Source organism: Syngnathoides biaculeatus, chromosome 4 (genome assembly GCF_019802595.1).
Source record: "Syngnathoides biaculeatus isolate LvHL_M chromosome 4, ASM1980259v1, whole genome shotgun sequence".
NCBI lineage: Eukaryota > Metazoa > Chordata > Actinopteri > Syngnathiformes > Syngnathidae > Syngnathoides > Syngnathoides biaculeatus.
Window position 1 is genome coordinate 684915 of NC_084643.1, and position 20991 is coordinate 705905.

General features: G+C 44.5%; 1 protein-coding gene across 1 annotated transcript in view; it reads right to left on the bottom strand.

Annotated features, from left to right (window-relative positions):
• Positions 1-1180: 1180 nt before the first annotated feature.
• The window catches only part of inpp5jb (inositol polyphosphate-5-phosphatase Jb), a 31951-nt gene continuing 12140 nt past the window's right edge, over positions 1181-20991 (bottom strand). The window contains exons 7-16 of the mRNA XM_061818580.1: positions 14663-14779; positions 10317-10492; positions 10040-10151; positions 8567-8676; positions 8096-8294; positions 5430-5567; positions 5250-5333; positions 5074-5178; positions 4663-4999; positions 1181-3489 (exon numbers count right to left, since the gene is read on the bottom strand). Of these exons, the coding sequence (XP_061674564.1) occupies positions 4688-4999; positions 5074-5178; positions 5250-5333; positions 5430-5567; positions 8096-8294; positions 8567-8676; positions 10040-10151; positions 10317-10492; positions 14663-14779 (1353 nt within the window). The 3' untranslated portion in view covers positions 1181-3489; positions 4663-4687. The remainder of the gene's footprint in view (positions 3490-4662; positions 5000-5073; positions 5179-5249; positions 5334-5429; positions 5568-8095; positions 8295-8566; positions 8677-10039; positions 10152-10316; positions 10493-14662; positions 14780-20991) is intronic.

The following is a 20991-nucleotide window of genomic DNA, read 5'->3' on the forward strand; positions in this document are numbered from 1 at the left end:
CGGCACAGTTTTTGAGGTTCAGGGTTCAAATCCTAGCTCCGGGCCTCCCCTGTGTGGAGTTTGCAGTGTTCTCCCGTTGCTTGTGTGGCTTTTCTCCGGGTTCTATAGCTTTCGATACATTTGAAAAAGCAACAACATGAACTGATTGAAGACTGAATCAAGTTTGTTTATGTAATCGATGAATATATGCCAGATACAATATATTTGCTGCAGCGTAAAGAGCAGAGGGCAGTTATCGGCGCCCGGCATTGTTATCTTTTGTCGAAACTCGATTATCCTGCATGTAAAAAGGCCGCCGTCTGCATTTTGCTTCAAGCGCTGCCGTCTCATATGATCATATTCTCTTGATTGGGAACATTTTGTACCCATCTGGTCAGTAAACGAACACATCTACCAAATGACATGTCAGGGTCGCAGTCAAAGATGACCTTTCCGCCCTTCGGAAAAACACCCGGCCCGAGCGAGGCCGTCGTGCCTTTTATCGTTCAAATGCGTCAAATCAGACCGAAAATTTGCGCGATAGCATCGCAACGCGCAGCCTGGCGTCCGTTCATCCTAATTACGCAGCACTTACTGGGGTCTGTGAAGTTTTTTTTTTCCCCCATTTCCATAACAACGGACGTGGTACAATCCCCGGCCGGTGTTACATCAGCGCGAGTGAGTCAGCATGAGTTTGCAGAACAGACACTTTCCTTTCAGAGGGCAAAAAAAAAAAAAAAAAAAAAAAGCATGATGCAAGACGCACCTGCTATTGCTCCGGGGGAGGATGTGCTGTGATGTTTGGTTTCCATATCTAAAAACCGTGACATCAACACCATCATCATTACCATCAAAGTGAGCTCTCTGTTCTGGAAATGGATCTCATCACTCATTTCAAAGATTCAAGAAACTTTCGTGTACACCCAAGGTCCTATATTTATTCCGATAAGTACCCCCCCCTTCCCCTCAAAAAAAGAGACCAATTTGTAAAATAGAATAAAAACATACCAATAACTGGAATCCTGGTGGAAATGATGAATTCAAAACAAATGAAAGCCTCGTTCCACACTTCTAAAAAGAAACAATTGTGTGAGCAAAAATGCAGATGCAGGGGCGAAAGTTATGATAACATAGTGACAGAAATACACTTTATTTATTTTTTTAAATCAAACTCAAATATCTTTTCCATGGAGACAAACTCTCAAACATTGTTCACAAATGTATCCGTCCGCTTCACGAGTGCGGCACTGCAAACGAGCTATTGGACCACGGGTGTCAAATTCAAGGCCCGGGGGGCCAGCTGCGACCCGCCACATGATTTTATGCAGCCCGTGAAGGCAAATCAAAACTTCCATGATTTTTGTAAAAAAAAAAAAAAAAAATCTGGACCAAAATTTCAATTTCTCATATCATAAATGGTGACGTTGGGAAAGTGCGGGCATTTTTGTGTTTCCAAACATCAACAATAGTTGAAAAACTAGTGGATAAATTTAATGTGTAAATATGATGGGTCAGTTAAAGATTTTTTATGGTTTCACAGTCATGATGGCCCTCTGTCAGAAACCCTAACGACAATGTGACCCCTGCTAAGAATGAGTTTGACAGCCCTGTACCGTAGGCCACCCGCAATAAAAGGCCACTGTCCCTGCTGTTGTAGTTCGAAATGCACAAAACGCCTTTGCACACGCTCATTTAGCTCTGCATTCCAAAATCATTTTCATAGGTCAAACAGAGGCAGACAATGATGTACACATAATACACCAAAAAAAATCTATATTTTATTGTAATTTATTCTTCAAGCAACTTGAGAAATCAAGCTCAGTGCATTCAAAAAAAAAATAATAAATAAACTTTTGGATGAAATAATGCTCCCTCACTGGCCAGCAGAATTCAGGCTCATTGAACACTTACACATCTAAATAAGAAAATAAATGCATAATTTAAGGAAAATAAACTTTGTGGCATAGAGTGTCTACTATTTTAATACCATATTTAATTTTTTATCCATCTTTTGATACATATTTATTTCAGACACATAGGAAATCAATGACATTCAGCATATATATATATATATATATATATATATATAATTTTTTTTTTTTTTCCCCACAGGTCATTGATCATGACGGGTAAATGTTTCTAATTCATCTCACATTATTTATTAAACATCTTACTACAAACAAAGGCCCACTAGCCTATCCTGTAATTTCATTTTAAAAATAAAATACGTAGTCAACACTTTGAAATCAGCAGATCTACGCAGGTGTGCCCATCCTCGCAGTTGTCTTCAAGATACATTTTGAACCTTCACAGCTCTTGAAATGATTTCCTAACGACTTTCACAAACGACAAAAAGAGTCTAAAAACAGCACTTGACGGCACAGAAATCACAGCACCGGAATGTCGAGCACGTCCACGCCATGCAAACGCCAGTCGGACGCGGCGCGCACACTGAGGTAACAGTTACACAATACTCCTAACTCTAAAAGTTCAAGAAGGGGTCAAAGTGTCTTACGGGCCGGCGGAGGTTACACAATATTCATATCACTATTGTACTGTCTGTTAAACACCGGGATCAGTCACGGGAGAGAACTTTTAGCGAAGGGAACGCAGTCACTGGAGATGAAATGAAAGTGGACGAAGCATGTGCGGTATTTGAAATAGCACGTTGGAATCGAGATATGTCGTAATAATATACGCCAGGTGTGGTTCACGTTGTAAATGCGAAGCCATGTAGCTGCTCTACATGGTAGAGTTATTTCCACAAGCCATGCAACTGTTCATAATTGAGTGATAATGCGGGGGGAAAAAAAAAAGGGATTTCTGCAGATTCATTTTTTTGTTGCTAATTTCTTTCAAAGATGGCCGCTCAGATCTCGGCTGTCGTTGTGATCAGCTCGACAATATCAGCTGCCCCGCAGCCAATAAAAGTGAATTCTGGCAGGACAGCTGTGCTGTGTCAGCTGAGAGCGATCCTCCCGCAGGACGCCGCATCTCGTTCGGGGGTCTATTTAAAGGCCTTCGACGCTTGCACTCGCTCTCCGCGCCGACACGTGCAATGCCGCTGACGTTGCTAACGGCGGAGTCGCGAAAGCCCCTCGTACAAATATTTGCTTTTAGATTTGAGGTTGGCCATCCAGGAAGAGTTATTAACCCCGCCGGGGGGGGGGGGGATTGGTTTGAGAAGTCGGCTGCTGGTTGCGCCGTCTTCCTGTAGTCGCTGTTGTGGCTACATCCGCTTGCAAATAAAGTCCGAAAGCAATCATGTGCATGTCTCAAAATAACAAATTTCCAAAGGGGAATGGATGATGGGGTTTGAAATGAGAAAATGCATCATTACAAGCAACAAAAGATCATTGATGGCAAATGCGTCTGCTCGACGGGGCAGTCGTAGTAGTTTCTCGTCATACTTGGACTGCAGCGTTAGATTTGACACATGACAAGACTTGCGACCTGAGCCAGAACCCTTCCTCAGCGTGGCCATCGTGCGTCAGCACCTGAAGGCATTCGCTGCCCAGAAAAAAGGCCAAGCCAATGAACACTTGACTTCAACAAGATGAGAAAATGCCCTAGACATATACACAAAATTATATATATATATATATAGAGAGAGAGAGAGAGAGAGAGAGAGAGAGAGAGAGAGAGAGAGAAGAGAGAGAGAGAGAGAGAGAGAGAGAGAGAGATGCACGTACATGCACACACAGACACACACACACACACACATACATACAGACACACCTAATATATACACACACAGAGAGAGAGAGAGAGATCCATTTTCTTCACCGCTTATCCTCCTCATACACACACACACCATCTATATATATATATATATAGAGAGAGAGAAGAGAGAAGAGAGAGAAGAGAGAGAGAGAGAGAGAGAGAGAGGAGAGAGAGAGAGATAGAGAGAGAGAGGAGAGAGAGAGAGAGAGCGAGAGAGAGAGAGAGAGAGAGAGAGCGAGAGAGAGAGAGATAGAGAGAGAGAGAGAGAGAGAGAGAGAGAGAGAGAGAGAGAGAGAGATATGCTTGCACATATGCACATGCACTATCTATATAACACACACATACACACATAGAGAGAGAGAGAGAGAGAGAGCGAGAGATGCACACACACATATACATACACAATTATATATTCATCCATCCATTTTCTTCACCGCTTATCCTCATGAGGGTCGCAGGGAGTGCTGGAGCCTATCCCAGCTGTCAATGGGCAGAAGGTGGGGTACACCCTGAACTGGTTGCCAGCCAATCGCAGGGCACATAGAGACAAACAGCCGCACTCACAATCACACCTAGGGGCAATTTAGAGTGTCCAATTAATGTCGCATATTTTTGGGATGTGGGAAGAAACCGGAGTCCCTGGAGGAAACCCACGCAGGCACGGGGAAAACATGCAAACTCCACACAGGCGGGTCTGGGATCGAACCCGGCTCCTCAGAACTGTGACGTATATAAACCTACAATTCTGTATGGTTGTGCTGATCACACCAAAATGACGGACCAAGACTGAGAAAATGCATGACCGAGTGAAACATTTGGGAATGAATGAAGCAACAACTGAAGGCAGAGTAAACCCTTTTGAGGAGCTCAACGGTTGTTCCTGAAAAGGACGGCATCCCGAGTTGCACTCCCTCAAGGAAACAAACACCCAGTGTGGTAATTCTCCAATCAAAGACGCACCATTTTTGCTTTCCAAGAGACAGAATCAGGCTCCCGGCTCCTCTCGCCGTTTGTCGTTCTCTTGAGCCGCAAGCCGTTGGCCGCCCTCTGCTGGGGGTTTTGTGGACTCGCCCGTAGACGCCGGCACGGATGGAGCGCCGTCGGCCTCCTTCATTTTGCCGCGCGCGGGACTACCCGAGCGGCTGGGGCTGCCGCTCCGACGGCGGTGATGCTTGGCCTTGTGAGGACTGGGACTGCGGGACCTGGACTTCATGAGGACGACGGTGCTGTCGTCCTCGGAGCTGAAGTCGGAGCTGTCTGACGAGCTGGTGTCGTGGCCGGATGTGGGGAGCTGGATCTGCGGGTGCAAGATGGAGACGGATGAAGTAGATGTTACATATTTTCAAATGCGATACATACGTTGGTGATGACCTGGAATGGCTCCGTGACACCCACAATGGTGCTCATGTTGTTGCTATAGTAACCCAAGATAAAATCTCCTGAGCCTTTGGGCAGTTCCTCTTCCGTAAAGGTTACCTGCAAAACAATTTGTGAGACATTCATCGAATTTGGCAGGACGTCGCGATTACAGTACGCATCCGTCTTACCTGATGTTCCTGTCTATGATAATCTCCTTCTTCCTGTTTGGCCCACACGTAGCCCACATAATCTTTGTGGTGTTTGAAACCCACCTGAGGTAGCACGGGCAAAGTTACCAACGGAGTCCTCGCAACCATGTCGGTCGGTAAAAGATGTTAGGCGTGAGCAGCGAAGGTGACGTTCTCTACCTTGTAGAGTCCGATCCAGTCCCAGGAGCTGCGCGAATAGTTGGGTGCCAGTTTGAACTTGGCCACGGCGTCAGCGATGCTATTCCACTCATCCTCCACCAACACCGTGACCAGGGGAACGTCCACCTTGTAAGGGAACTGCAGACGAAATTGCTCATGAACAACAAGGCTCCCCTGAATCACGACTACTCGATGAAACAAGAAACTGCTTAACATCAGAAACAGGCAAAGTGCTTAAAGTGCCATTGTCGTGAAATGCATGATTTTTAGTATATTTTTAATGAAAAAACGCCAGCCGGTATGGACCCATCCGTTGTTTCACCACAAAACATGATTTTGACGTATTTGGCTTTTTGTAACTCCTGCCATGAAAATCCTCTCGAGGGATTTTTTTCCAAGAAGAACCAGGAAGTGACGTTTGTAGCAGACACCCATTCAAGTGGTCTTGTCTGTTTAGACTAATTTTACCTCCGGGAAGGTAGCTCGTTGTTCCTTCGTGTTAGCCAAAATGCCGGCTCGTTGTATTGTTCGATATTGCTCGAACACATGGGAGGATGGATTCATTCTTCATACTTTTCAAAAAGACCCGGTTCGTGATGAAAAACAGATTGCACGGGTGCAAAGAACAAGAGCTTGACAAGTAGGTGTGTATGCAGCTACTAAAAAAAAAAAAAAAACAGCTGGGGGGGAGGATGTAATCCTTTCAGAACGTAACAAAAGATCCGCATCCGTAAGTCAGAGGTGCTAAATATGTCAACGTGCCCGTCGGCGCCGTGTCCGCCGATCACGGCTTCGGCCGAGCTTCCGTGTGTCATCGTAGGTGGGCGGAAGAGCCTCCGCCGAAGCCGTGCCTCGCGGACGAGGGGAACGGCTTCGGCCGGACTGGTTCATACATACTGTCTGGAAATCTGTTGTTAGTTAGAAGTGATCCGCATATCATCTAAATATGGCTCGAAACAATCAGGTAATATTGACCCGGACACTTGACTCGATTGTGAGACGTTCTCTTCTTCGAAAAGAGCTTCCGTGTCAGAAGGGGCGTGTTTGTCTCCCATAGTAGGGTCCACCGCGTGTTTTCAATGGCAAATGTCCGGGGTGACGTCACGGGTAGGGGGTGCAGCCAATATGGCGACCACTTCGATGTCGAATGAGACTTCCGCAACTTTGCACATGGATGATGCGCTCTCTGCTCATATTTATTTTTTCATATAGACATTGAAGTGAATATTGTTTTTAATGTATTTTTCATTACAATATTTATTTTAGAATGTTTATAGTGCTGACACTTGGGCTTTAACATTTATTAGACAGCTGCTAAATGGAAGGTTTATTTCACAGCTACCCTAAATTAACAGCATCATCACCAATATCACCTTTTACAGATGTGTTCAAGATATTGGCAGTCCAATGTGACTCACCACATTCATCCACATTTTCAGTCTATTTTCTAGAATCTCATCTACAGACTATAAACCGCAACTTTTGTCACACGCTTTCAACCCTTGCGGCTAATTTATGCATTTTTTCTAAACGGCTGCCAGGGGCGCTTGAGCAGAAAAGATAAGAGTGACACAGGGGGAATATATGTGTCGAGGAAGACGCAAGTTTAACGTAACTTCGCGCTTTGTGCATGAATAACATTAGCATGAGCAGACCCTCATCATGGAAAATGCAAGAAGAAATGCATACGACGCAGCTTTCAAGTTAAAAGCAATCAAGATGGCCGATAAAGAAGGAATAAGCTGCTGCTGCATGTAAACTTGGCATAAATTAATCGACGGTGAGACGCTGGAAACGGCAGCGGGAAGAACTGGAGCAATGTAAAAAAGATGACAAAAAAGCTTTTAGAGGTAATAAAATCAGGTAGCCTGAACCGTGTCGCTGCTGCGTCTCATTGACTTTGTATGTTTTTTTTTTTTTTTTACACCCCCCTGTTAGTGCTGTGCTACTCCCGTATTGCTGCTGTGTTACTGCAGCGTCACAAGCACTGTTAGGAAAGAAAAGGTATATTATAAAAACTTTGAAAACACTTTCTGTGCACCGTCTTTCTTTGTAAATATCTCATGTTTCAATGTGGCTTATAGACAGGTGCGTCTTATGTATGTACAAAATGGTTTTTCCTTTAATAATGTACTGGTTGAGGCTTATAAACAGGTGCGTCTTATAATCCAAAAATTACGGTACACATGAACACGTGGATTAATTTGGTTAGTCACATTGGACTGTTATTATTTTGAACACGACTGCATGTTTCAGTAATAATTTTCAGAATGGTATCGAGTGGGTTAACAAATAAGACAATTTTTAAATTTACTATTTTACCACAAAATTAAAAGTTAGTTAACCACAAGTCAGTATTTTGCAACGAAAATCAATATTCATCCATACTGTGTTAAGATATAAAAAGCATATAAAATGGGAAGATAAAAAAGAAAAATAGGGAAATAGAGGAGAGGGAGCGCTGGGCGTCCCTGCTAAAGCTACTGCCCCTGTGATCCTGAACTTGGAGGAACCTATTGTCATATTATAGCCTCATCTTTCCTGCTTATGGATGCCCCCCCCAACCAAAAATAATAAAGATAATAATGGTCTTCAATTATGTAAAATACTTTAATACTGTAAGTATTCATTGTGGTTACCCTGCACAGACAGTCCTGTCCTCTCACCTGCAGGGTAAAGATGGAAGAGACCGGTTTGTGGTCGCTGACGACGTACTCCATGTGACTTCTGTAGCAGTGCTGCGTTACTTTCGTGCCGCTGGTCAGCCCCGAAACAGAACTCCGCTTCCCGGTGCCGGCAGTGGGCACCGTGGCTCTCAGGCGCCAGAGGATCCGGTCGGTCCAAGCTGGCTTACGCTTCTTTCCGCTGGGAGTGGGACAGAAAGAACATCTCCTCAAATAATTGAAATTATGATATTGTATGAAATCTGATGGCTGCATTCCAGAGCCATGTGATCATTTTCTTGAGAATCAATTGCTGCTCAATATGTGCGGGAATGCACCCCCAAAATAAGCTACTGTGACCCTCCCCCCCTTTTCCTTTGAAGAATGTGGCCCCCACACGCTGACCTAATGCCCCCCCCCCAGTTAACTGTGCACCGATGCGGACGTTGCAGCTGCTTGACTGGCATCACCAACCTTGTGTCGTATACGTTTGTCCCAATGTCAAATTTGTAAGTGGGGGGGAACTTCAGGGGCCCCTCTTGGAATCCCTCCAACACCGTCTCGCTCTCCTTTGCCATGTTTAACTGAAATCATAATAATTGTTTTACTGTCATGGGTGATTTCCCTTGGGCCTCTCTTCCACCCCCTAGTTGCTCAAATCACAATCACACCCACACAAGACCACATTAGTTTCAGTAATAGTAGTAATGGACATGCACCTAAAGAATTCAAATAAATTCATTCAAATATATCCAGTGTGAGTATTTTTTTCTTCGCAAGTACAGTGATGCCTCGGTTCTCGACCACAATCCCTTCCAGAAAAGGGTTCGAGAAGTGATTTGTTCGAAAACCTAACCGCTGTTTCCCATTACAATGAATGGAAAAAGAAATAATGCGTTCCAAGCCTAAAAAAATTTGCCTTTTTAAAGCATTTTTTTTTAGCTTCTCCTGATAATAAATTGCATAGTAGAAATACATATATAGTTTAAATACTTTATATAATCAAATAATTTAAGAAATATATTAATTTTTTGCTTAATGGAGGCCCTGTAGCTCAGTGGTTAGAGCACTGGTTTGGTAAACCAGGGGTTGTGGGTTCGTATCCCACTGGGGCCTCCACTCCCTGAGAAGGGTTGCGTCAGGAAGGGCATCCGGCGTAAAAATTGTGCCAAACATATATGTGCGTTCATCTGAGATGACACGCTGTGGCGACCCCGAAAGGGACAAGCCGAAAGAAACCCATTAATTTTTTGCTTAAAATGTATGCTTTATTCGTAGAGTACGCGACACTGGGAGAGCATTCCTGTATCTGTAGTGACTCGGCCCCCAGCCTTGTAAGCTTTTTTTGTTAACAAAAGTTCAGAATAACTTTAAACAAGCAACTTGCCTTCTTTGGAGCCATGATTGGGGGTTAATACTCGATAAGAAGAAAAACAACTGTGTACAGAGGCTGCGTTATACAGAATAACAAAAGTGCGCTAGTTGCGACACGTGCGTTATGTCATTTCCGTTTTTTTTTTCGGGGGTGTTCGAATTGACAATAACAAAACAAGTCGTGGGTGGGTCGGCTGCTTGTGCCGTGCACATTATGTTATTTCCAGGTTTTTTCGGGGGGCGTTCGAATTGATGACAACAAAACGCGTCGTGGGTCAGCTGGTCTGGCCGCACGGAAAATGTTATTTCCGGGTTTTGTGCGGGCATTCGAGTACCAATTTCCGTTCGAAAACAGAAGCAATAAATAAATAAATAAACAAATCACAAAATTTTTGTTTGAAAACCGATTTGTTCAAAAACGGGGACGTTCGAGAACCGAGGCTTTACTGTATTGTTAAAAAAATATAGTTATATAATCAAAACAAAATAAGTGATCTTCATTGTGTCCTTTTCAATGGTCTCCCATTAAACATCCTGTACTTTAATGTACATGCAACGTTTTTTTTTCCTTACCTGATCTTTTTCCCACAACACCGAAAACTTGTTATTTTCAATGGCCGTCTTCACCACTTGCATTTCCAAGTCATCGATGCGGAAATTGAGATCCCCAAGCCAGAACACCACACTGTAATTCAATTTATTCATCGTGAAATAGATTTGTGTACACGTTACCGATCTTTTAGAAGTCAATTTTCATACTGCAGGCTCTTTATCTTAAAACACTGAGACCATACAATCTGATCTAGGTCTGTCGTCAGTATGTGAGCGTTGAAACGAGTTTGTGACGTACTCGTGGTCGAGGACGGCAGAGGCCGCCTGGCCCTCAAACTGCTGCTGTTGCAGGATGCTCTCAAAGTCCTCCATGCGCTGATCCGAGTTTTCCATGTGAGCCGGCAGGTGGCAGTTGAGGAAGCAGATCGTGTGACCGAACACTGACATGCGGGCGCTGACTCCACCTTTGTTTCCCTGTGACACACAGAGGCAGGGGAATTATTTAGGGTACTTGTGATGAATATGAATTCAATCCATTGAATATAAAAGGTGAGAAACTACCCGTTTTGAAAGCGCGCCCGAGCTGTGTGCTTGTGTCATTACTGCTGTGTAACAGGAAATGTGTTCATCGCGAGTCAGAGAATACTCAACGCCAACAAGCCGCACGCGTAAAGCATCGTTTGGAAAGACGAGCGTGCGGATATCCTCCCACTGTTCTCCCCAATCTTCTGCCTCACCGAATCACGAAAGACGCTGCGGCGTGTAAAACGCGCAGAATGTGCTGACGTCCTGCCGTGCTCTCCGGACAACAGAAGGATTTAACTTGGGAGTCAGGGTTGCGTAACTCCGAGGGCAGTTATTTATTGAATCCCTCAGCAATGAGGACAATGCAGCCAAATTATCTGCATGCGAGTGGCTGATTGGGATGCGCTGCAGCAATTTATTATTATTTTTTTTTAAATCAGATATAACAAAAGAAAGCAAAAATAACTGTCATACACTGGCATAAGTAGGCATTTTTGCCAGACTGCAGTGTGAAATTTGGTTAGTTTTGGTTTTCGTGACTATCCAAATATGAACATATAAGGTATCTCTTGAATTTAACGTCATTGCAGATGGACCTAGTGTTGTGCCTGGCGAGGAAAGAGCTGAAAAGCACAAATTACACATTAAGCTTTCTTAAAGGGCCACTGTCATAAAATGCATGATTTTTACTATGTTATTAATGAAAAAACGGCAGGCGACATAGACGAATGCGTTTTTTCCCCCACCACAAAACATGATTTTGACGTATACAGCTTTTTGTAACTCCCGCCATGAAAATCCTATCGAGGGATTTGTTTGAGAGAAGAAGCAGGAAGTGACGTAAAGGACAGACCCGCCCTCAAGTGGACTCTATTAGTTTGACCTCCGGCAAGGTAGCTCACTGTTCCTTCGTGTTAGACAAAATGCCGGCTCGTTGTATTGCTGGACATTGCTCGAACACTCGGGAGGATGGATTTACCCTTCATAAGTTTGCAAGAGACCTGGTTCATCGTGAAAAATGGACTGCACGGGTGCAAAGGACGAGAGCTTCGTGGGTTCCAAATGACAGGTAGGTGTGTATACAGCTACTAAAAAAAAAAAAAAAAAAAAAAATAGTTTGGGGCGGACCACGTAATCCGTCTCTCATAACATAACAAAAGATCCGCGTACGTATGACAGGCATGCTAAATGTGTCGATGTCTGCATTGGAAGAATGCTGCCGACAATGCCGCACTCAGCCGCGTGCGACGACAACGCCGTAAAGCACCCCGGGGCGACGGTGTTGTTCATCGCGGACGGCGACGGCTATGAACAACACCCTAAAGCAGCCTGGCTCGGCTCCATGATAAGCCACCTCGGCGCCGAAAATGAGCCACACCGACCAGCTGCGATGAGCCGCGATGGCTGAGCTCCGCTGCGGAAGTGGATCAGACGCGGAGGCGGTTTGGCCCTGATCGCATATCATCTGAATATGGCTCGAAACAATAGGGTAATATTGCCCCGGTAACTTCACTCGATTGTGAGATGTTCTCTTCTTCGAAAAGAGCTTCCGTGTCAGAAGGGGTGCGTTTTGTCTCCCATAGTAGGGTGCACCGCGTGTTTTCATTGGCGAATGTCCGGGTGACGTCACGGACAGAAGATGCAGCCAATATGGCGACCACTTGGATGTCGTAGAATGACACTTTTGCAACTTTCCGCATGGATGACGCGCTCTCCGCTCATATTTATTTTTTCGTATAGACATTGAAGTGAATATTGTTATATGTATTTTTCATTACAATATCTATTTTAGAATGTTTATAGGGATGACACTTGAGCTTTAATACCGGTTTAGTCGCAACGATGAAGCTTGGTTAAGGAACTAGTCAGTTTGTGTTTATTAATTTATTATTGGACGTGTGACCACCCACAAGACAAAAACCCATCCATTTTCCAGAGCGCTTACCCCGTTGAGGGTCGCGAGAAGCTGGAGCCCACCCCAGCTGACTCTGGACGAAAGGCTGACTACATGTGGGGTGGAACCCACATGCAAGTCGGGACGATCAACCAAAACAAATATGCCCCCATATTTCGGCTGGTACCAAAATATGGTCGCATATTTGTTCAGCAAATGCATCGTCAGCGGTCTGTGCCTCACAAATAGCCCAATAAGGTAAACAGAATATTCTCGGGAGGTTCTAAACAATAACCCAAGACAGGGGAATATGGCCAAATAATTAATATCACGGAATTGAATTCTTTCACAGTAGTGGTGTATATCACGATTAAAATAATAATGGAAGTATTTCTGAATGGGGTATATAGTATCTTGGGCAAGCATAATTGATAAAAATAGATGCAAATATATACACACACACACACACACACACACACACATTTGATAAATTAACATACTTCTGTCCTCATCGGCCCCTTATCCTGCTTATTTACATATTGCTTCATGTAGTATTCTCTGATGTGTGCATAACGTGTAGCTGTTGCATAATTGTTTATCTAGAGCTGCATTCATTAAAAATGAGAATACTTTCCGCTGCAACAAAGACAGACTTCTGTTAAAAGTGATCTGTACCACCAAAGCACTTATTCTGGTGTTCCGCTACTCCACATTTAAGCTAATAGCTTTGGGGTTAACATGGCTTTTTCGTCTTCTCCAGGTCTATCTTCTTGCTTCACATCAGCGGTTAGCTTAGCTACTAAAGTGTTAATTTTGGGTTGTTTTCACTCATGTCACATTTTTTGCTGAGTTAGCCACACACCACCGCGCGCCGCCATTAAACCTCTCGCCAAACGCGTACCCAGTGTGGAAATCTACGGAATGTTCTCGGTTACTGTTTGTGTTTTTGTGTTTCACGGGACTCAAGTGCACAAGAGAGGACTTGCTAACCAACAGAGAGCTTTCTTCTGACTTTTTTTCGACAACCCTCACCAGTTCACTGAAGCTTTTTCCAGACTTGCGAGTTGGGCAACTCTTCAAAGCCTCGCGACAAAGAGGCTCGCGATCCGGGACACAAGTCCGGCTGCGTAACGCTTTAACGCTTCCGAAGAAAGACTTTGGACATTCTGTGGCTCTGTGCTTCACGGAGACTTGGCTTTGTGGACGAGCGCCCGACAAGTGCCCGACGCTGCTATCGCGCTTTTCCCGGCTTCAATGCGGTGATCGTGTCCCCGAGCGAAGCTAACAAGCTTAATCGACACTCTTTTCAAAAGGCCAACATTACAGTAAAGATCATTTTTTTGTTAGTCACTTGAAAGATTTGAGAACTTTGTGAAATGCTGGATTTGTTTATTCTTTTGTCTTTCTGCCATTGTTATCAAATTTTAAACAAATAGTAGACATTTTGTTTTGCTTGTGGTGAATTAATACACAGGTTTTACTTTTTGAACAAAAAATGGAATAATGGAGTTTGCCTTGATATTAAAAAAAATAATATTCCACCGCCTTTCGTTTTGCGTGTTAGCATACAGGTAAGAGCTCCTCCTTCGTGATTTCTGTCACATAGAGTAAAAGATCAAAGGCACAATACTACACCTTTGTGACCGCAGTCCTGAGTCCCATGAGGCCACGTAGCCTAGTAGTCAGTCCGGGCTTGATGTGCTGTCGGTCACGTCTTCAATAATCGCGGTTAGAAACATAATGTTGTCCACCTTGCCTATGTATGAGTAACGGGAGCTCAGGGATCAAAAATGGCCGCCGTTCGACGTGAAAAAAACATATGTCCCCATGGAGGACAGGTTAGTGACTGAAGACGCAGATCAGCACTTTGGAAGTAAAGTATTCAGCTACGGCGGCTAGCCTGCCCCAGGTGGTGCGGGTGCAAATTAGCTTAGCGCCAACCAATCCCCTGACAGTTCTCGAGCCGGCCTTGAGGATGGGCGCCTGCTCGACGTGGAGGCGACAAAGTTAGCGGCAGGCGGCAGTTCCGTCATTTTCCACGGTTTCACAAGTTACGATTATGTCATCAACAAGCATTATCGTGATTGATGATGATACCATCTGTGCAACTCCATGACAACCTAATGTAGCAAATTTTCATTTCATTTTCAGCTGCAGTATTTTCATTTTCGTGACAGTTTGATATCACAGCGCGAAAAAGAGTGGCGCGTCCGTGCTTGTCTCACCCAGTAACCCCCCAGGCCAGTGCGGGTGGTCTCCGTCTGGACTCCGCGGAGGAAGGGCAGATGGTAGTACTTGGCAAAAACCAGCAGCAGCACGCCCTGCATCCTCTGGGAGGTCACCTAAGGACAACGTGGCAGAAGACACAGACAGTTATGAGGAACAAGTAATTGACATCATTTGGAAAAGAGGTAAGTTAAATATGTACTAGCAAAACAATGACAGCCCTTAAATTTCAATAAACAAATTGCATGAGCTCAACCCCGACTTGATAACAGCCCTAAACCGCCACCGAGCTCTACCGCAATTTACGAGAAGCGCTACACGCTAACCAGGGCGTCGCTCGCGGTCAGCCCTCACCATGGTAACAGGCCGGTTTGCAGCGGAAACGTCGCTCGTCTTGAGGTTCATTTGTTTTCTCTCTCCCGGCCTCGCGTTTACACCGTGTTATGCAGATTTTGACATTTTCAAAGCGGCACGTGCGAATAAAACACGTGCATTGTTTAAAATGCCTGCCATCCCGAGCTCCACCGTGATTCTGCCCCCCTCCCTCGTCCACTCATCCCGACTGCAGGCCAATGAAGCATAATCACACTGAGTCTGAAATGCCCCGTGGCCAGTAATGGATGCGCACTCCATTACGCCACGTGACCGAAGACTCTCTCGCTTGTGTTGTTACTGGCTAGCTGTGCATCTTTTGTTTTGGCGCAATCATTTCTTTTGAAATGTGAAGTGGACCATCTTTTATACGGTGGGTGTTTGCAAACAAATATTAAAAAGTGCAGAGCAGTCATTAGGTACCGATCCGACGCAACAAACGTACACAAAAAGAGAGCAAAAATGTTGCGTCACTAGTACAACGGCTTTGTATCATAACTGTTTTCATTCATCTGTATCTTCTTCTTTTCCTTTCGGCTTGTCCCGATTAAGGGTCGCCACAGCGTGTCATCTTTTTCCATCGAAGCCTATCTCGTGCATCCTCCTCTCTAACACCCACAGTCCTCATGTCCTCCTTCACAACATCCATCAACCTTTTCTTTGGTCTTCCTACCGCTCGTTTGCCTGGCAGCTCCATCCTCAGCACCCTTCTACCAACATACTCACTCTCTCGTCTCTGAACGTGTCCAAACCATCGAAGTCTGCTCTTGTCTCCAAAACATCCAACCAGTTTCTTCACTTCCTTACCACACTCGCCATTGCTCTGTATTGTTGACCAAGTATTTGAAGTCGTCCACCCTCGCCATCTCTTCTCCCTGGAGCTTCACTCTTCCCCCACCGTCCCGTCCCTCTCATTTACCCACATATATTCTGTTTTACTTTGGCTAATCTTCATTCCTCTCCTTTCCAGTGCGTGCCTCCATCTTTCTAATTGTTCCCTGCAGATCACAATATCATCTGCGAACATCATGGCCCAAGGGGATTCCAGTCTAACCTCATCTGTCAGCCTATCCATTATGACCGCAAACAGGAAGGGGGTCAGCGCGGAACCTTGATGCAGTCCCACCTCCACCTTAAATTCTTCTGACGCACCGACGCCACATCTCATCGCTGTTCTGCTGCCCTCATACATGTCCTGTACTATTAAAAAATATTTCTCCGCCACACTAGACTTGCAGATGCAGTACCACAGTTCCTCTCTTGGTAGTCTTGTCATAGGTCTTCTTCTCTAGGTCTACAAAGACACAACGTAGCTCCTTCTGACCTTCTCTGTACTTTTCCACGAGCATCCTCAAGGCAAATAATGCATCTCTGGTCCTCTTTCTGGGCATGAAACCATACTGTTGCTCGCAGATACTTACTTTTGTCCTGAGTCTAGCCTCCACTACTCTTTCCCATAACTTCATTGTGTGGCTCATCATCTTTATTCCTCTGTAGTTTCCACAGCTCTGAACATCCCTTTTGTTTTCTTAAAAATGGGGACTAGCACACTTTTCCTCCATTCTTCTGGCATCTTCTCTCCCGCTGGAATTCTACTGAATAAATTGGCCAAAAACTCCACAACCACCTCTCCAAATGGCTTCCATACCTCCACTAGTATGCCATCGGGACCAACTGTCTTTCCATTTTTCATTCTGTTCAGTGCCTTTCTAACTTCCCCCTTAGTATTCACAGTCTTGATACAACATTATGGTATCCAGTGAGGAGAAATGCAAACACATACGTTTGTATTTCAGAAATAATGTGTGCATTGGTTCGATGTGCGGCACAGAACCAAGAGAAAACGTAGCTTTACAAACTTGCCACATTGATAAAAACCCTGTCAAATCCAAAGTAAAACTAATTTGTTCATACAATATTAAATGCATCTGCCCTGTAAAAGTAATGGATCACTTCTAACAGTTTCATTAGTTGCACCTTTTTGAACGAGAGATTAGGTCTCTTGTGCACCGTTCTTGATAATGGTCGCAGGCGGCTATTGTGTCAAGTTGGCTGACGGCCAAAGGTGTCGACACACTCATAAAAGTCAGAGGTTAGAGTCTTTCGCACGGGTTGGGCAGCGGCAGTCCTCGCACACACCGATTAAAAAACAAACAATGCGATGTACCTGATATTTTCTGGAGTTATGACCGTACAGGATTGCAGCAAAGAATAATCAAAATGAATGAAACACAGCATTTCGAGTCAGGGAAAAAAATGGGACCCTAACTGCAATAAATTTGGCTTTGTTTACAAGTATACTTGTTTTCTTATATTCAAATGGTGTACAATTGTCATTGCATCTTTTCTCCAGTGAGCAACCACCAAAGAGGTGGAAATTCCTCATACAAATTTTAATTTTATTTTTTAATTGGGGTGCTTGTCGACCCCGCAGCATTCACACCCACGTCACGTAGCTGACCAGAAGAGTCGGACGATAACGACACTGGTGTTGCCGGAGGCCCATCAAAACTGACAAGATTCTGACCCAAAAATAAAACCGCAGCCTGGGAGACGTTAGTCTCACCCATTCAGCTCAACACCTGATTCACGCTCACATAGACGCCATGACGGCGCTTTCGTGCCGGCGGCCCCGGCAAACATCCTTTCACAACAGGATGCAGGGAAACCGACTGTTGAGACCCTCTGTCCTCATAACGCATGAAAATACCCACACAAAAATTCATGCTTGAGGCGATTATGTTTTGTTTACTAATTTGCAATGTTGTTAAAGGTCATAAGAAGTGCTGTGTATCCAATATGATGATGATAATCTACAAAATATAGTAACTGTACAAAAGGATTAGGGTAAAAAAAAAAATGCCTTTTTGAAAAATCTCCATCTAGACTTTAGAGTAAAACAGCATCATTGTGTTATTCCATCCATCCATCCGTTTTCTGAGCTGCTCATCCTCATGAGCGTCACGGGAATGCTGGAGCCAATCCCAGCAGTCATTGGGCAGGAGGCGGGGTACACCCTGAAATGGTTGCCAGCCAATTGACCCCTCCGTGGATATTGCGCAATCCGCGTCACTGACCAATCAGAGGCCAGAGATCTGCATAGACCAAAGCCCGTTTTTGCTCCCGCCATTTTCTCTGACAACATTGAATGGTCCAGTATAGGTTTAGTTAGCGTTTTATTGCGTATTTGGGTTATTTAACAAAAAATATGGTTAAGAGGTGTAGTCACGGACTTTGTAATAGTGACGACAGGTATCCTGAAAGGCTAGTTGGTGGAGTTCGATTCGTACCCTTTCCAAAACCGAAGACCCAGTACGAAAAATGCCTTCGATGGATCAAACTTTGTGGAAGACCGCATCATCAACTAAATCCATCTAATATCAACCGGAACACATATGTTTGCACGAAGGTATGCCCTATATTTGATTTTCAATAGATGTCTCGTATAAATGAATTCGAAGTTCTTCGCTAGCATAACACTGCTGCATGTGAACGATTGCCACACTTATTCTTTGTTGAGCGATATTTAGCGATGATCGGACAGCACAAACGTATTGATTTCTTGCTGGCTCGCGGCCAGAAGCTTAACCAGACGGTGTTTGCACGAAGATATGCCCTAAATTTGATTTTTAATACACGTCTCGTATAAATGAATGAGACGTTCTGCGCTAGCATAACATTGCAACGTGTGAATGATTGAATGAAATCAGAAGCATGGCGTCTCTCTCAGTTAAGAATGTATTGTATTTAGAATCTATAATATATCGTTGATTTGAATGAAATCAGAAGAATGGAGTCTGTCTCAGTTCAGAATGTATTGTATTGTATTTGCCATTTTTACTGTTTGTCTTACGTGAGCGCACGTGGCGTGACGTCACTTCAGGAGGCGTCAATTGACCCCTCCGTACAGGGCACTTAACCACGCCTCCTGAAGTGACGTCACGCCACGTGCGCTGACGTCAGACAAACAATTGGGAAAAATATCGGCGCAGCAAGAAAGGAATAGAGCGAAACTGTACGATTTACCGGCTGATTTCTCACTCGCATTCTTAGCTAACAGTGAAATATCGTTGAAAAGCAGACAGCAGGGCTTCAAGTATTTCAGCGAGGGGTATTTCAATGGTATTTACATGCATATCGACGGAGAAACCATTGATATTAGCGCGAGATCTTTCCAGAGTCAGAGGAAGACCGAGAAGCCACATAATATAATATATTATAACCCAAAGACGAATTCGTCATTGACAGTTTCCTATTTTCGTGTTGCAGAATCTGTATGTGTATCTGTACAGCCGTTTGTGAACCGCCGTATGAAGGAAGAGAAGGCGAGGCTTGATTTACGAGTTGTTTCTCTCGTTTCCTTTGTGTAACGTCACGCGCTCCCCTCAATAATTATTCTTGAATTAGTGCCGAACCTACGCGAGTCCCGACCGAGTACGACAATCACTACTTTATAGTGTCCTCAAACATCCTTCCTTCAGTCTTGGTGTCTCGGTGCACGTCGAAGGCTTTTAGGAATGCGAGTCCGGTTTAGCTTAGCTAATTAGCCGCGAACAATGGGACACGTTTGTGCAGTCAGATCGCAAAATATCGCTCAACACAGATCAAGTGTGTCAATCATTCACACGTAGCTATATTATGCAAGCGAAGAACTGCTAATTCATTTATATGAGACGTATTGAAAATCAAATATAGGACTTACCTTCGTGCAAACATCTGTTCCGGTTGATGGATTCAGTTGATCATGCGGTCTTCCTCAAAGTTTTATCCATCAAAGACATTTTTCGTACTGGGTCTTCGGTTTTGGAAAGGGTACGAATCGTACTCCACCAACTAGCCTTTCAGGATACCTGTCGTCACTATTATAAAGTCCGTGACTACACCTCTTAACCATACCTATTGTTAAAGAACCCAAATACGCGATAAAACGCCAACAGAAGCTATACTGGACCATCCAGCCAGCGTTGTCTGAGATTTGAGTCCGAGATTATGCAGATCTCTGGCCTCTGATTGGTCAGTGACGCGGATTGCGCAACATCCACGGAGGGGTCAATTGCAGGGCACATGGAGACAGACAACAGTCCCACTCAATCACATTCATCCATCCATTTTCTTAGCCGCTTATCCTCACAAGGGTCATGGGGAGTGCTGGAGCCTATCCCAGCTGTCAAGAGGCTGGAGGCGGGCTACACCCTGAACTGGTCGCCAGCCAATCACAGGGCACATCGAGACAAACAGCCGCACTCACAATCACACCTAGGGGCAATTTAGAGTGTCCAATTAATGTTGCATGTTTTTTGGAATGTGGGAGGAAAGCGGGGTGCCCGTAGAAAACCCACACAGGCACGGGGAGAACATACAAACTCCACATAGGCGGGGCCAGGATCGAACCCGGGTCCTCAGAACTGGGCCAACGCTTCACCAACTGATCCACTGTGCCGCCCAGATGTATCAATTTAACAATATTCATTATTGTAGCTGAGTAAGTTCAAAATTCTGAATCTGGCTCGACTGGCCACTTCAATCTGAGTACAACGTACCAAGAATTATGTAAATCAGATGATGTGTTCGAGAATATGCTATAGAATTTTTGTGTTGGTAAAAAAATGCCTTTTTGAAAAAAAAAAAAATCACCTTAAAATTAGAGTAAAACAGCATCATTGTGTTATTCCATCCATCCATTTTCTTCACCGCTTATCCTCACGAGGGTCACAGAGATTGCTGGAGTTTATCCCAGCTCTCAACGGCCAAGAGGCGGGGTACACCCTGAACAGGTTGCCAGCCAACCGCAGGGCACATGGAGACAAACAGATGCACTCACAATCACACCTCGGGTCAATTTAGAGTGTCCAATTAATGCTGCATGTTTTTGAAATGTGGGAGGAAACCGGAGTGCCCGGAGAAAAACCCACGCAGGTACGGGGAGAACATGCAAAGTGCACACAGACAGCGGCCG